The sequence below is a fragment of the Pongo pygmaeus genome, chromosome 12 (assembly GCF_028885625.2).
Source record: "Pongo pygmaeus isolate AG05252 chromosome 12, NHGRI_mPonPyg2-v2.0_pri, whole genome shotgun sequence".
Lineage (NCBI taxonomy): Eukaryota > Metazoa > Chordata > Mammalia > Primates > Hominidae > Pongo > Pongo pygmaeus.
In genome coordinates, this window is record NC_072385.2 from 44,335,314 (window position 1) to 44,351,166 (window position 15,853).

At 51.2% G+C, this 15,853-nt stretch overlaps 1 protein-coding gene across 9 annotated transcripts in view; it reads left to right on the forward strand.

Moving 5' to 3' along the window:
- Positions 1 to 14,832, forward strand: part of PSD4 (pleckstrin and Sec7 domain containing 4) — a 45,613-nt gene extending 30,781 nt beyond the window's left edge. For 4 of the 9 annotated variants that reach the window (XM_054475713.2, XM_054475712.2, XM_054475714.2 and 1 more), the window contains 12 exons: positions 4,313 to 4,489; positions 4,957 to 5,037; positions 5,167 to 5,279; positions 5,501 to 5,559; positions 5,768 to 5,857; positions 7,638 to 7,681; positions 8,057 to 8,295; positions 9,471 to 9,541; positions 9,654 to 9,820; positions 10,641 to 10,785; positions 10,984 to 11,127; positions 13,054 to 14,832. In XM_054475713.2, coding sequence (XP_054331688.1) covers positions 4,313 to 4,489; positions 4,957 to 5,037; positions 5,167 to 5,279; positions 5,501 to 5,559; positions 5,768 to 5,857; positions 7,638 to 7,681; positions 8,057 to 8,295; positions 9,471 to 9,541; positions 9,654 to 9,820; positions 10,641 to 10,785; positions 10,984 to 11,127; positions 13,054 to 13,311 — 1,588 coding nt within the window. In that variant the 3' untranslated portion in view covers positions 13,312 to 14,832. Of the gene's footprint in view, positions 1 to 4,279; positions 4,490 to 4,956; positions 5,038 to 5,166; positions 5,280 to 5,500; positions 5,560 to 5,767; positions 5,858 to 7,637; positions 7,682 to 8,056; positions 8,296 to 9,470; positions 9,542 to 9,653; positions 9,821 to 10,640; positions 10,786 to 10,983; positions 11,128 to 13,053 lie in introns of all 9 variants that reach the window. The other 5 variants (XM_063648567.1, XM_063648566.1, XM_063648568.1 and 2 more) reach the window with 4 other exon arrangements.
- The last annotated feature ends 1,021 nt before the right edge of the window (positions 14,833 to 15,853 follow it).

The window sequence follows — 15,853 nt, forward strand, 5'->3', positions numbered from 1 at the left end:
AGCCCTAAAATATGCTTTTAAAAATGACCTAGTCAATTAGTGTTGTTACTAAAATAATATTTAGATGAGGGAGCACTTTGAAAAAAAAGTATGCAAATATAAATTATCATAAAATTGTACCCTTTTTTTTTTGTTTTGTTTTGTTTTGGGACAGAGTTTTGCTCTTGCTGCCCAGGCTGAAGTGCAACGGTGCGATCTTGGCTCACTGCAACCTCTGCCTCCCGGGTTCAAGTGACTCTCCTGCCTCAGCCTCCCGAGTAGCTGGGATTACAGGCGTGTGCCACCATGCCTGGCTAATTTTTGTACTTTTAGTAGAGAGCGGGCTTCACCACGTTGGCCAGGCTGGTCTCGAACTCTTGATCAGACTGGTCTTGAACTCTTGAATCCACTCGCCTCAGCCTGTCAAAGTGCTGGGATTATATGCCTGAGCCGCCGTGCCTGACCTCACTTTATTATTTTATTTTATTTTATTTGTTTATTTTTTTGAGATGGAGTCTCGCTCTGTGGCCCAGGCTGGAGTGCATTGGCGTAATCTCGGCTCACTGCAAGCTCCGCCTCCTGGGTTCACGCCATTCTCCTGCCTCAGCCTCCCCAGTAGCTGGGACTACAGGCGCCCGCCACTGCGCCTGGCTAATTTTTTGTATTTTTAGTAGAGATGGGGTTTCACCGTGGTCTTGATCTCCTGACCTCGTGATCTGCCCGCTTTGGCCTCCCAAAGTGCTGGGATTATAGGCATGAGCCACCATGCCCGGCCTATTTTATTTTTTTAACTTGAATTTTCTTTTCTTTGTTTTTTATAATTTTTATTTCCATAGGTTATTGGGGAACAAGTAGTGTTTGGTTGCATGAATAAGTTCTTTAATGGTGATTTGTGAGGTTTTGATGCACCCATCACCAGAGCAGTATACACTGCACCCTATTTGTAGTCTTTTATCCCTTACCCACTTTCCACCCTTTACCCCTGAGTCTCCAAAGTCCATTGTGTCATTCTTATGCCTTTGCATCCTCATAGCTTAGCTCCCACTTATAAGTGAGAACATACGATGTTTGGGTTTCCATTCCTGAGTTACTTCACTTAGAATAATAGTCTCCAATCTCATCCAGGTTGCTGTGAATGCCATTAATTCATTCCTTTTTATGGCTGAGTAGTATTCAATCATATATATATATATTCAATAATATATATGCATATTCAATCATATATGTGATTCAATTATGTATAATTGAATATATAATAGTATATATAATAGTATATATATATATATATATATATACACACACATACACACTACAGTTTCTTTATGCACTCGTTGATTGATCAGCATGTGGGTTGGTTCCACACTTTTGTGATTGCGAATTGTGCTGCTATAAGCATGTGTATGCAAGTATCTTTTTCTTATAATGACTTATTTTCCTCTGGGTAGATACCCAGTAGTGGGATTGCTGGATCAAATGGTAGTTCTACTTTTAGTTCTTTAAGGAATCTCCACACTGTTTTCCACAGTGGTTGTATGAGTTTATATTCCCACCAGCAGTGTAGAAGCGTTCCCTATTGACCTCATCCATGCCAATGTCTATTTTTTGATTTTTTGATTATGGACATTCTTGCAGGAGTCAGGTGTTATCGCAGTGTGGTTTTGATTTGCATTTCCCTGATCATTAGTGATGTTGAGCATTTTTTCATATATTTGTTGGCCATTTGTATATCTTCTTTTGAGAATTGTCTATTCATGTCCTTAGCCCACTTCTTGATGGGATTATTTGTTTTTTTCTTGTTGATTTGTTTGAGTTCATTGTAGATTCTGGATATTAGTCCTTTGTCAGATGTATAGATTGTGGAGATTTTTTCCCACTCTGTGGGTTTTCTGTTTACTTTGCTGACTGTTCCTTTTGTCATGCAAAAGCTCTTCAGTTTAATTAAGTCCTGGCAATTTATCTTTGTTTTTATTGCATTTGCTTTTGGTTCTTGGTCATGAAATCCTTACCTAAGCCAATGTCTAGAAGGGTTTTTCCAATGTTATCTTCTAGAATTTTTATAGTTCCAGGTCTTAGACTTAAGTCCTTAATACATCTCGAGTTGACTTTTGTGTAAGGTGAGAGATGAGGATCCAGTGTCATTCTCGTTCTTGTGGCTAGCCAATTATCCCAACACCATTTGTTGAAAAAGTGTGTCCTTCTTGTGGGTAGCCAATTATCCCAACACCATTTTTTGAAAAGTGTGTCCTTTCCCCACTTTATGTTTTTGTTTGCTTTGTTGAAGATCAGTTGGCTGTAAATTGTACACTTCAAATGGGCGAATTGGATGGTATGTGAATTATGTTTCAAAATAGCTGTTATTATTATTATTTTTTTGAGGCAGGATCTCACTCTGTTGCCCAGCCTGGAGTGTGAGGTACAATCATGAATCACTGAAGCCTCAGCCTCCCAGGCTCAAGTAATCTTCCCACTTCAGCCTCCCAAGTAACTGGGACCACAGGCGTGTACCACTACACCCAGCTAATTTTTACTTATTTTTATTTTTTGTGGAGATGTGGTCCCACCATGTTGCCCAGGCAGACCACAAAGCTGGTCTCCAACTCTTGAGCTCAAGCAATCCTCCCACCTCAGCCTCCCAAAGTGCTGGGGTTATAGGCATGAGCCACTGCACCCAGCCTGTTACTGTTTTTAATGGCCTTTATGATCTTACTGTGAAAATCAAGCATGAATGCAAGATGTCTTATCCAGCCAGAACACTTGTGCTGGGAAAATTAAATTTTAGGCATTGTGTTTACTATGAGATTTAAATAAACTTATTTGTACATTTACCAAGATAAAGCTCCAATTAAACCTTTTCATTATTTACTATGAAAGTATGTTCTCATTTTAGTTAGATTTACTTACTTCTATTTTGGGTTGGGTGAACTTTAATTTTTGGCATGAAGAACCCTCCCTTTTCAGAGGCTGGAACTTCTCTGTCTACCAAGCCTCTGAACCTCTCCACGGGGCAGCCTAGTTTCCAGATGCATAAGGAAGATTGTTCTTTGGTTTCTGGCACTGATTGACATTCTGTCACCATCACCCAAGGACCTTGTGATGGGCATGGGGTTAACCCTCCCATTAACCCTGACCCAGCTGTGTTAGATAGTGAGGGTGTTTAAGTGAATTCTAATGTTATATATCTGTTTATCAGGGATTGTTTTCTTCTTTTTCTTTGAGACGGCATCTTGCTCTGTCACCCAGGCTGGCATGCAGTGTCACAATATCAGCTCACTGGAATTTCCGCCTCCTGGATTCAAGTGATTCTCCTGCCTTAGCCTCTCGAGTAGCTGGGACTACAGGCATGTGCCACCCTGCCTAATTTTTGTATTTTTAGTAGAGACAGCATTTTGCCATGATGGCCAGGCTGGCTTCGAACTCCTGGCCTCAAGTGATCCACCTGCCTTGGCCTCCCAAAGTGGTAGGATTACAGGCGTGAGTACTGCGCCCAGCCCCCTGGAATGTTTTCATATTATGATGTCTTCTGCTTACCGGTTCAACTTCCTCACTGTGTCACTTGGATAATGAATGTTTAAATAACTAGAATACCCCACACTTGATTGTAACGTTGTGGGGGAAGCAGAAGAGTCAGGTAAAGATTGGACTGAGTAACATCTGAGAGTCTTAGTGCTGGACTCGGAGGTTCTGAGTCGGCTGGGGGTCACCCAGGCCTGTTCACACTGGGTCATAGGTCACCACTCAGTCTCCTTGTCATCCAGGCTGCTAGGTGGGGGAAGGGAGAGGCTGAGGACCACCTCCTGAACTACCCCAGCTGCTGCCATTACTAGAGCCCACCTAGCTTCCTGTTCTCAGTTCATCCTTACAGGTTTCTTGGCTCCAGATCTAGGAGTGGAGGCTAGAGCCAGAGCTGGGAGGTGGGGAAGGGACAAGGAGGTATAGGAGGACTGCAGGGCAGGTGAGGGAGACAATCTCACGTGCCTTGCATTGGAGAAAACAACGCTAGGGGCCTCACAGGGATGCACCTGCCACCTGAGGTGAGATAAACTTGGAACATGGCTGTGCTTTACCTGAGAAAACGCAGGGCCCCAGACCTGGAGACCTTGCATGAATACCTTCCTCTCGGGGTCCTCCTGGTCCCAGGCCAGGCTAAGTCAGTCTGGCTGTGACTCTGTCTCTTCCCTGAGTGAGGGCCTGGGTCCAGCTACTCCAGGCCCCACCATTCAAGTCGCTGAGCTCGGGGAACTCTTGCCACAACTGACCTGCAAGAACACTTGACCCAGAGCTCCTGCATGTCTATCTCAAGTGAGAATCTGAGGACACCGATGAACTCTTCTAGGCTTCCTGGGAGCCCTATGCCCCAAGCACGGTCCCCAGAGGAAGGCCAGAGACCACCAACTGGAGACAAGCTAGCTAATGGCGTCAGGAACAACAAGGTAGCCTGGAACTTGGCCTCACGCCTCTATCGCCTGGAGGGCTTCCGGAAGTCTGAAGTGGCTGCCTACCTGCGGAAGAAGTAAGGGGCTTTGAGCCTGGGGAAGGCTGGAGGCTGAGGCAGCCAAGGAGGAGCTGCTGAAGGGCTCCCTCCACTGGCTACCCTCCCCTTCCCATCCCTGCCCTGTTCCCTCCCCATCTCCCTTCCTAACTTTTCCCCCATACCCTCACTGTATCTGCTGCTTCCTCTCAGTCATGGTCACACCGCATCACCTCTTCTCCACACCCTTGGTCCTTGGGCCCCGCTGCCTTGCCAACCAGACTCCACAGGTCTCTCCCAGTGTCTCCCAGTGTACACTGAATAGTGTAGCAGGGCATACCAGACCCTGGCTGCCCCCTTGTCCTGTCAGGACCCAAGGCCCAGCATGCCTGCGCCCTTCCCTTGCTCACTCCCACCGCATAACATGTGCAGGCCCTGGGTGCCCCAGTGCATCTGCGGCCCCAGCCCAGGCCCCTGGTGCAGACTCCATGCCCCTTTTCCCTCTGCAGCAATGACTTTAGCAGGGCTGTGGCTGAGGAGTACTTGTCCTTCTTCCAGTTTGGAGGCCAGAGCCTGGACCGAGCCCTCCGGTAATGTCTTTGGGCCCTCTCTGGGGAGGCTGTGGAGGATGGCATGGGGCAGTGGCACCAGCCTGAGGCTGGGATCTGATTGGCCCTAAGCTCCTGGGCTCTCTCCTTGACCCTGGCCCTCCTTTGCAGGAGCTTCCTCCAGGCCTTGGTGCTCAGTGGGGAGACTCAGGAACGGGAGCGAATCCTCTACCAGTTCTCCAGACGCTTCCACCATTGCAATCCGGGGGTCTTCCCCTCAGTAGGTAGGGAGGGGCTGGCCCTGACAGCAGAGCAGGGAAACTTTGGGGTGCCCATGCCTGCTTGGGAGTTCAGTAGGTGACAGTGAACTGGTGGTAGTGTGTTGGGGGCTGTGGAGAATGGAAGCATTCCAGGGGTTCTGAGGTTACCCCACGCAGTGTGGGCAGAGGAAACAGGAGCCCTGGTTCCAATGAGCTTTCTCTCCACTCACCTATCTCTGGGGCAGATTCTGTACACACCTTGACATGTGCAATCATGCTCCTTAACACGGACCTGCATGGACAGGTAAGACGGTGAAGAGAGTCCCTGTGGGAACTGAGGCTGTGGCAAGGGGTGCAGGGAGGAGAAGACCAGAGGCTTGAGACCGGGCAGGGAACACCCCTGAGGGATGTGGGCCTGGGGAGCTGGAAAGGGTTCCATGGTGGCTGGCTGGGGGGTTATTCTATTGGGATGGGGTGTGTGCTCCAGTCATCCCACTTCTCCACGGCTACAGAACATTGGGAAGAGCATGAGCTGCCAGGAATTCATAACCAATCTGAATGGGCTTAGGGATGGCGGGAACTTCCCCAAGGAGCTGCTGAAGGTATGTGCCACGGGGTCTTCTTATGAGCCTCATGTAGGACCTGGAGCCTTGGTTCTTTGTTCCAAGGGAGATGCTGAGCTTGGGACCGGCTTTGCCAAAATATCCTTGAGAGAACAGGGCTTATTTATTGCAGGGCTAGTAAAAGTGTGGTCCCTGGCTGGCAGCATCAGAAGCATCTTGGAATTTGTTAGCCATGCAAATCTGCAGGCTCCCTGTGCTGGACTTACTGAATCAGGCTCTCTGAGACTGGGACCCCTAAAATATTTTCTTAAGTTTTCAAGTCATTCTAACCCCTTCAAAGTCTGAGAAGGGCAAAGCTACACATGGTGAAAGTCTGGAGCTCAGACTTGGGAGTCTGGTGTTCCTGGGTTTGAATTTTAGTCTTGGGCAATTTGCCCCATCTTGGCCAACTCAAGTTCTTCCTGAGGGTGTTAACCACTTACCATGCCATTATCAAGATGAAATAAAATCTGCCAAGTGCTCAGCACGGTGCTTGGCACATAGCATGTGTGTCATAAGCAATTAAAATCATTTGCTGTTTCATCACAGTCACGCATCACTTAACGATGAAGGCGTGTTCTGAGAAATGCATCGTTGGGCATTTTCACTATTGTGTGAACATTATAGAGTGAACTTACACAAACCTAGATATACAGCTCACTGCACACCAGGGCTATATGTGATAGTCCATTTCTCCTGGGCTACAAACCTGTGTGGCATGCTGCTGTATTTAATACTGCAAGCAATTCTAACACAGTGCTGTATTTGTATATCTAAACATAGAAAAGGTACAATAAAAACATGATAGAAAAGATTAAAAATGATACACCTGTATAGGACAGCTGCATCACCATCTTACGGGACCACTATCACGCATGCAGTTCATCCTTGACTGAACCATCATGATGCTGTTATACGGTACATGGCTGTACTTCATGAACATTTACTGAACACCTACTATGTGCCAGACTTCTTGCTACGCACTGCAAGAGCTATAGAAGCAAGCGAGATAACATCTACGTTAATACGTCAAACTTTTAGCGCATCATTCTTTCATTTGCTGCACATTTATTGTGGGGATTGGTCAGCCAGTTTCTTCTCTGTCAGATCCCTCCCAGTAGGATGCCATGTAGGTAATTCATTTCTCCTCCATGAGAACTAGTTAAGGCCTCACTAAGCATGGGCAGGACAGGGACTTGTCTGCCTTGGTCATCATCTTTTTTTTTTTTTTTGAGATGGAGTCTCATCCTGTCACCCAGGCTGGAGTGCAGTGGTGTGATCTTGGCTCACTGCAACCTCCGCCTCCCGGGTTCAAGCAATTCTCTTGCCTCAGCCTCCTGAGTAGCTGGGATTACAGGTGTGCGCCACCACACCCAGCTAATTTTTTGTATTTTTAGTAGAGAAGGGGTTTCATCATGTTGGCCAGGCTGGTCTCGAACTCCTGACTTCAAGTGATCCACCCACCTCGGCCTCCCAAAGTGCAGGGATTAGAGGCGTGAGCCACCGCACCTGGCAGGTCATCTTTATGTCTCTAGCACCCAGCATAGTGCTTGTCGCTGGGAAATACTCCAGAAATACTTTGTTGCACAGATGGATGGATGGATGGATGGATGGATGGATGGATGGATGGATGCTTGCTTACTCAAGGAGGAAGGGCACCTATGTTGTGGGTGGACGAGGCAGGCTGTACACATGCCCCTATCCTACCTCTGCCAGACAAAGAGACTTTAGGCTCCACAGCCCTGAGGCTCCCCTGCCTACCTGTGTGCTTCTGTTCCAGGCCCTTTACTGGTCTATCCGCAGCGAGAAGCTCGAGTGGGCCGTGTGAGTGAGACTCCCTTTCCCCTCTCCTCCTCACCCGTCTCCCCTGTCTTTGGGCTGTCCTCCCTCTGTCACCCACCCGAGAGTTAGAGAAACTCAGATAGTGCTCCCCTCGGAGTGGGGCAAAGCCAGAGGCAGGGCTCTGGGGAGACAGATAGAGGAGCCCAAGTAATACCGGAGGGCCAGAGGTAGTGGGGCGTGGGGTATGGCAGAATTTTCAGGAATTGATGTGTTCACTCTGAAGGAGGACTCCTTGTGGGGGGTCCTGGGGTGTGGCTTCCCAGGAAAAGAGAGGTTGCTAAGGCTCTGGGTGGCAATGGATACCTCCCAGTGGTCTTTGTGTAGTCAGCACTTCCAGCCCGATTCTCTGATGTTCAGGGATGAAGAAGACGCAGCCAGACCTGAGAAGGTCCAGCCGTCCCTGCCAGCTGGCAAGATGAGCAAGCCCTTCCTTCAGCTGGCTCAGGATCCCACGGTGCCCACCTACAAGCAGGGCATCCTGGCTCGGAAGATGCATCAAGATGCAGACGGCAAGAAGAGTGAGTGTCTGCTGCCCACAAACAGGGTGGCATGCTGGGAGCAGCCCTGCTCAGGGACCTGTGCCGATGCATGCACAGGTATGCAGAGAGACGGCCCACGTTGAGGACAGGCAGCCAGCCCATGTTCCTTCCTCAATGCGTACTGAACAGTGACCATGTGCTGGATGCTGTGTGAGGCACTAGAGGGTAGGTAGGAGAACCCAGACAAAACAGGCCTAGTTATTCCTGGGCCCCAAAGTCCCTGTAGTAAGGTAGAGATTAGACAAGTGTGTCAATGTCTGGGAAAAAAAAGTAGCAAGAGCTGAGTGTCTAGGGGCTGAATCAAGTGAGGAGAAAAAGGTTTTTGGTTTTGTTTTGGAAGCAGGATGTGGCGACAGGGAGAGGTAAGGCTTCTGGTAAGTGATAGTATCTGCACTGAACTTTGGAGGAGAAGAGGGTCTAGAATTTGGAAGCTGGGCAGAGGGCATCCCCTGCAGAGAAAACAGCAAGCCGAGTTTGCTCAGAACATGGGGTGTGTGAAAGGGAGGTACACTTGAGGCAAAATTGCCAGGGCCTGCGTTTGGGCCTTATTCCACAGGCAGCTGAAGGCTTTTGATTATGGCACCAACATGACCAGAGTGGTGATCTCAGCAGACTAATGTGCAAGCACAGATTGAATAGGGTGGGGCGACCAGGATGGGAACTAGCATTGGCTGTGAAGCCGCCAGGGCCCTAGGGCTGCCTTTTGTCCAAGGAGCTTAGAATGGATCTTACCACACAAGACCAGGGTGGAGAGGTAGGGGGAAAAGAGGGCAGGTGGTGCTCAGAGTGGGGTACACAGGGAAGGACACCCCAAAGCTGGGCCCTGTGCCCTTGAGCCCCTCTAGATGGGTATGCAAAGTCAAGATCATCCTGCAGGGACTAGAAAGCTGTCTGGGAGGAGTTGTGTTTGTGCCTGGGTGTTTGCCACTGCTTGGGGTAGTGGGTGTGTGTTTGGAGTTGGAGAGAAGATGATCTGTATGAATATCTATATTTGGATGTGAGTGGTTCTATGGTTTTGTTTCCAGGGGGGATTGCCCGTGTGTGGAGAGACTCTATATGTTTGTTTACGATTGTATGTGTTTTCTTGTGTTGGCATGTTCTGCATTTGTGTGCATTCTGGTGAGAGACTGGAGGTGGTGTGAGGGGCAGGGGGCATATGCACACTTGTGTGTGTCTGAGTGTGTCTGGATGCTGGTGCCCCCACCTACATTTGTGTTCTGTTCCTGGAACAGCGCCATGGGGCAAGCGTGGCTGGAAGATGTTCCACACCTTACTGCGAGGGATGGTTCTCTACTTCCTGAAGGTAGGAAAGGAGCCAACAACCCTGTCAGAATGGGAGACTGAGAGAGGCCCAGAACTGTCTGGAGGGTGGGCAGCTGATGATAACCTCTTCTCTGAGCCCCTGTGACTGGTAGCAGGGAGAAGACCACTGCCTGGAGGGGGAGAGCTTGGTGGGGCAGATGGTGGATGAGCCCGTGGGGGTGCACCACTCGCTGGCCACCCCTGCCACCCATTACACCAAGAAGCCGCACGTCTTCCAACTGCGCACGGCTGACTGGCGCCTCTACCTCTTCCAGGCACCGTAAGTCCCTGGGGTGGGAGACTGTGGCAAGGCCTCGCCCTGCCCTAGTTCTCTCTCCCCTGACCCTGCTGACATCTGAGGCCTGTGGGCCCCAGGGGGTCCTGGTGGGAATGGCCATACTGATCAGAAATTCTTAGAATGCGGCAGCAGGAAGAAGAGCTGGGGACCAGGGATGAAGCCCAGGTATTGCCTGCTTCCTCCTCATCCTTGGCCAACTTTGCCAGCACAGTATGCCTTTTCCTTATCAGTGGGATAAAGCCTCCCAGTTCAGAACACAGGATTCCGGGAAGTTGCTAATGATTGACCATATTTGGCATTCGTTATAAAATCTGTCACCTTCTCAGATTGTCCTTTTTATTTTTTATTTTTGAGACAGAGTCTCGCTCTGTCGTCCTGGCTGGAGTGCAGTGACTCTTATCTCGGCTCACTGCAACCTCCGCCTCCCGAGTTCAAGCGATTCTCATGCCTGAGCCTCCCGATGAACTGGGATTACAGGCGCGCGCCACCGTGCTTGGAGAATTTTTGTATTTTTAGTAGAGACGGGGTTTCACCATGTTGGCCAGGCTGGTCTCGAACTCCTGACCTCAGGTGATCGGCCTGCCAAGGCGTAGCCACCGCACCAGGCCTCCAGATTTTCCTCTTTATTGATAAGAAATGCCATGGTCAGAGGTCGAGTGCCCTGCTAGTGGCAGGGCTCCAACTATGGGAGGCTGAGTCCTGAGCATCTGGCCAGCTGTGCAACCAACCACAGAAGGGGGCGGGAGGAGGGTGACAGGACCGACTCTGTGTCCCCGGGGACCAACGACCTCCTTTGCCCCAGCACTGCCAAGGAGATGAGCTCCTGGATCGCGCGCATCAACTTGGCTGCGGCCACGCACTCCGCGCCGCCCTTCCCCGCCGCTGTGGGCTCCCAGCGCAGATTCGTGCGGCCCATCCTGCCCGTGGGACCCGCCCAGAGCTCCCTGGTATGGCCTCCGTGAAGGGGTGGGATACGGTGGAATTGGGAACGTGCACCTGGAGCCCCAGGACTAGCTCGGGGAGGCTGGAGGCGGGCTGCGCACCTGGCCTGGGAACTGAGGTGACCAGGAGGGCGGCACACCCGGGCCCGGAAAGCGGTGGAGGGGACGCCCGGGACAGCGTCCCTCACCGCCTGCTGCTCGCAGGAGGAGCAGCATCGATCCCACGAGAACTGCCTGGACGCTGCCTCGGACGACCTGCTGGATCTGCAGAGGAACTTACCGGAGCGGCGGGGCCGTAGCCGCGAGCTGGAGGAGTATCGCCTGCGGAAGGAGTATCTGGAGTACGAGGTGAGGGGCCGAGCCCACCTCCCCGCCGCTGCGCAGGTCCCTCTCCGCCCTCTCGTGGCTGCCTCGGTCCCTGCAGCCGTCACTGCCCTGACCGCGCCGGGGCGGGGAGAGGCGCTTGTGTGAAGGCTGGGCCCGTGTGCGCTACCTGCAAAGGGGCAGGGGCTCCTACATGGACACCCGCGTGCACCGACATGCACAAAGAGTGTGTGTCCCCATGCACGTAGGCCTTTCACCTCTTGTCCTGGGGGCACATAGCAGCTGCTTGTCTGGAAACACCCATAGCAGACGTTATTTTATAGTTTTCTTTCTCCTAAGAGTATATTTGGCTTTTCTTAAGTTGAAGGAAAAACTGTATTTTAGCTCAATTGTTCATTCTAATACCTACCAAATATTCATAGGTAGTATTTATGGAGCTTGTCTTCCTTGCATGGATTGTCTCATTCAATTAACAGCTCTGGGTAGGTACTGTTATCTTCATTTTACAGATGGGGAAACTGAGAAATTAAACTACCCTTCCAAATCTGATAAATGTACATGCTGCTCTAAATGCCCCATTTATGGTCTTAACTAAGAAATGACCGTGTTTTTTTGTTTTTGTTTTTGTTTTTGAGACAAAGTCTCACTCTGTCGCCCAGGCTGGAGTGCAGTGGCTCGATCTCAGCTCCCTGCAACCTCCGCCTCCCAGGTTCAAGCGATTCTCCTGCCTCAGCCTCCTGAGTAGCTGGGATTACAGGTGTGAGCCACCACACCTGGACAATTTTTGTATTTTTAGTAGAGACAGGGGTTCACCATGTTGGCAAAGCTGGACTTGAACTCCTGGCCTTGAATGGTCTGCCTGCCTCAGCCTTCCAAACTGCTTGGATTACAGGTGTGATCCACTGCCCCTGGCCAGTAATGACTTTTGTTGACTCTACAGCCCATGTTGAAATGTTTTATCCCTTAGTTTCCCCCAACCCTCACCCATCCACCCACACTCCCCAATTCTGCTTTGGTGTCACGTCAGTTCATCTGGGATCCTAACACTGGGTGCCTGCTTCAGGGGTCCTGGATGACTGCTTAGGGTGAGGGTCCACTGGGCAGGAAGGGTATGTGAATGCAATGTGAAAATAGAGGGAATCAGAGGCCACCCAGAGGCAGAGACCAGGAAGTGGGAATCAACATCGCCTCCTGCCTGTCCCTGCTGTGCCCGCATGCAGCCCTCTGCCTGTCTTTCAAGGTCCCAGACTATCCCTTGGCTTGTTGGTTGTATCCATGGCTGTGAACTCCCCACTTCTCAGAGGCCTCAGGGTGTGGCTGTGAGGATCCAACCTCTTCCTCCCACTGACCAGCTGGGACCTTTAGCAAGCCACCAGCCCTCCCTTCCACAGTGATTTGTTCCCCCTCCCAGGGCTGGCATGAGGATCCAATGGGATGGAGGGTGAGGAAGCACTTTGTAAACTGGAAACCATATCCCAAGGATGCTAGCTGCAGGGGCCTTAGGAATACGGTGTTAAGCAGATGAGGGTAGTTAGCATCATGCTCCACAGATGCCAATTGTTAAAATGCTATTTAGACCCAATTAGGGCTGTACAGATGTGAGCTGTTTGTGTGTAGGGCTGCAAAGATCTCAGGCATAGTGGGTGACACATCTTTTAGTGCCTCAAAGATGGAACATGGCATAGAGATGTTAGTTACAGCACTCCAAGGGGTTGGCTATTATTAGAACAGGGCTGGGCTGATATGTGTTATTATAATACTATCCAGAGGTGTGCTCTGCAGTCTGCTTGCCCAAGCATTACACTGACACTCACTGTTGGTCCAGCCCTCTTTCTGTCGAGGTCTGTATTGCCATAGCTTCATGTACCTGTGAGCTGTCCCTCACGATTCTAGCCTCCTCCCAACCTGCAGCCAGGATGGTGCTAAGGTGGTGGGGCCCGTGTGTTGCAGAAAACCCGCTACGAGACCTACGTGCAGCTGCTGGTGGCCCGCCTGCACTGCCCCTCTGATGCTCTGGACCTGTGGGAGGAGCAGCTGGGGAGGGAAGCTGGAGGCACTCGGGAGCCCAAGCTCAGCCTGAAGAAGTCCCACTCGAGCCCGTCCCTGCACCAGGATGAGGCTCCCACCACGGCCAAGGTGAAGCGCAACATCTCAGAGCGCAGAACCTACCGGAAGATCATCCCCAAGCGGAACCGCAATCAGCTGTGAAGCCAGCACCACCTCAGAGACACTGCCCCCTGCTCCAGGGTAGACCTGGGATGAACCTCCCTGGAGGAGACTTATTTCAATGAGTCCACCGTGATGGATGAGGCACCTCCTTTCCCTGCTGAAGAACAAACCTCGTTTCCCTGTGGCCCTCATTCTTGTGTCCACTGAAGCTTTCCTAATACTGCTGTACTCCCCCCCCACCCCCATGGCAGTCCCTCCGCAGCCCCATCCCTGGCCACGCCCAAGGGAAGAGGGAGGTTGAGGACTTGACTTTCCTGCCAGAGCTCATCCCATGTCACCCTCCAGGCCCCAGAATCCAGAGTGGCCTCATTTCCTAGACCTGGGAGCTCAGCACTTGTTTGAGAACCAGTGCATATGTGGTGTGGCCTTGAATTCTGGGGGAGAGCTTGGGGCAGCAGAGGCCCCTGGGCAGCCCAGCCAAGGGAGCCACAGCCCCGAGGATGGTCTTGCTCTGGGAAGTAGGTGACCTTCCTGGGGAGGCCCCAGGAGAGTGAATCAGGGACTCTTGAGAAATTCCTAACCAGCCTCCTGTGACCCAGGGAGCAGGGTCGCTAAGGTCCTGCCCACCGAGGGGACAGCCTTCTGGGCAGGGACCTCGGGGGTCTTCAAGGGCTCCGCACGGCTGTGGGGCCCTGTGCCTTTGTCTCCTTGTGTATCTTTTCCCCCTACAGTCTTCCTTTCCCCCGAAGCAGATGAAACAGTCTCACATATCCAGCTGCTCATCAACAGAGCAGAGCTGAGGCATGAGTGAGGGCTGGGAGGGGTGGGGCCTCCAGAGCTTTGCAGGGAACCCTGGAACCCTGGGAACAAAGAGTCTTTGTTCCAACACAGCAGGGAAGGAGGTTCTCTAGGTTCAGACCACTGGAGAGGATAGAGAGGTGAAAGGTGGCGACAGTTTCCCTTAGGGGTCTGCCTGGCAGGAGCCACAGGTCAGGAGAGTTGTGAGGGATGGGATGGAGGCTGGCGACCAGGTAAGGCCTAGGCCACGCTCGGGAGACTCTACTGTGCTCCTTCCTACACACGCCTTAAAGCTTCCTTCCTGTGGGATGCCTGGACCCCTTCCCCATCTCTGGCAGGTCAGAGGGTCTCTGCTGCTCTTCCCTGGGAAATCCCCTCGTCCTGCCCTCTGGCTGCCTCCCAACTGGGCTTGTTCTCTGAGGGAGGTTCCGGAGACTCATGGACTTGGGGCTCTGCCTGTAGGAAGGAGGCTGGGCCAGAGGGAGCAGCCACCATTGTCTCTGTTCAGCCAAGTGTGCAAGTAGGCTGCCCGCCAAGAGGGGGCCTCTGCTACCCGCTGCTGCCTGCCGGCTGACGCACTGCCTCCCCAGCCTTCCTGCTAGGCCACCCTCCTCCCTTCCCATGCTTGTAACCAGCTCTGGGGCCTGGACCTCCACAAAGTAAGGCTGGCCCTTGGAGGCCATATTTGGGTCTCCGGCCAGGGCCTAGGGCTAGGCCATGCACCCAATGGGTGCACAATAAATACAGGTCAACAAAGACGAAGGTGTGTCAGTGTGTGAGGAAGGGAGGTCAGGCAGCTAGGACCACCTGCAGTGTGGCAGGCTTCATCCCTCTTTGCTCCAAGTGTGTATGTATGTCTGTGCATGTGTGTAGTGGCTGTGTCTGTGTGTTCATGCATATGCAGGAGTCACATGGTCATAGGCCGTCAAAGCTGGAGGAGACCTCAGAATCATTCATTCACCTACTTGCTCATTTATTCATTCATTCATTTTGCAAATAATATGGGACGCTTTCTATGTGCCAGTACCAGGGGATTCACAAATGAATTAAACATGTCCCTGACTCCATGAGTTGACAATCTTGCCCACTGGTTTCCTGCTCTTGGTTTACAGATGCACTTTCATCTTGCTGGGGAAGTGTGCTGAAAAGACACACCCAGGGATGCTGATTCAGTCAGCCTGGGTCAGAGGGATAGATAAATATGTTTAAAGCTCCTTGGGTAATTCTGATGTGTAAGTAGCAGTTAGCTGCAGTAGAGTCCAATTGCCTCATTTGATTGAGGTGGAATCCCAGCATCAGGTGGACATGACTTTTAGCCCAAGACTGATGCTTACAAACTAAATGGAGTAGGTTATTTGACCTCACTGAACATGCATCCCTTTTTTTTTTTTTTTTTTTTGAGATGGAGTTTTGCTTTTGTCACCCAGGCTGGAGTGCAATGGTGTGATCTTGGCTGACTGCAACCTCCACTGAATCAAGCAATTGTCCTGCCTCAGCCTCCCAAGTAGCTGAGATTACAGGTGTCCACCACCACACCCAACTAATTTTTTGTATTTTTAGTAGAGACGGGGTTTCGCCATGTTGGCCAGGCTGGTCTCGAACTCCTGACCTCAGGTAGTCCGCCTGCCTCGGCCCCCCAAAGTGCTGGGATTACAGGCGTGAACCACCGCACCCGGCCTATGCATCCTTATTTCTAAAACCATGATAAAAGGTGAAAATTTGAATGCATGTGTGTGTGACACTTAGATGCTCCTTTGCTCATGTAGAACGGGCACCTCTCTTT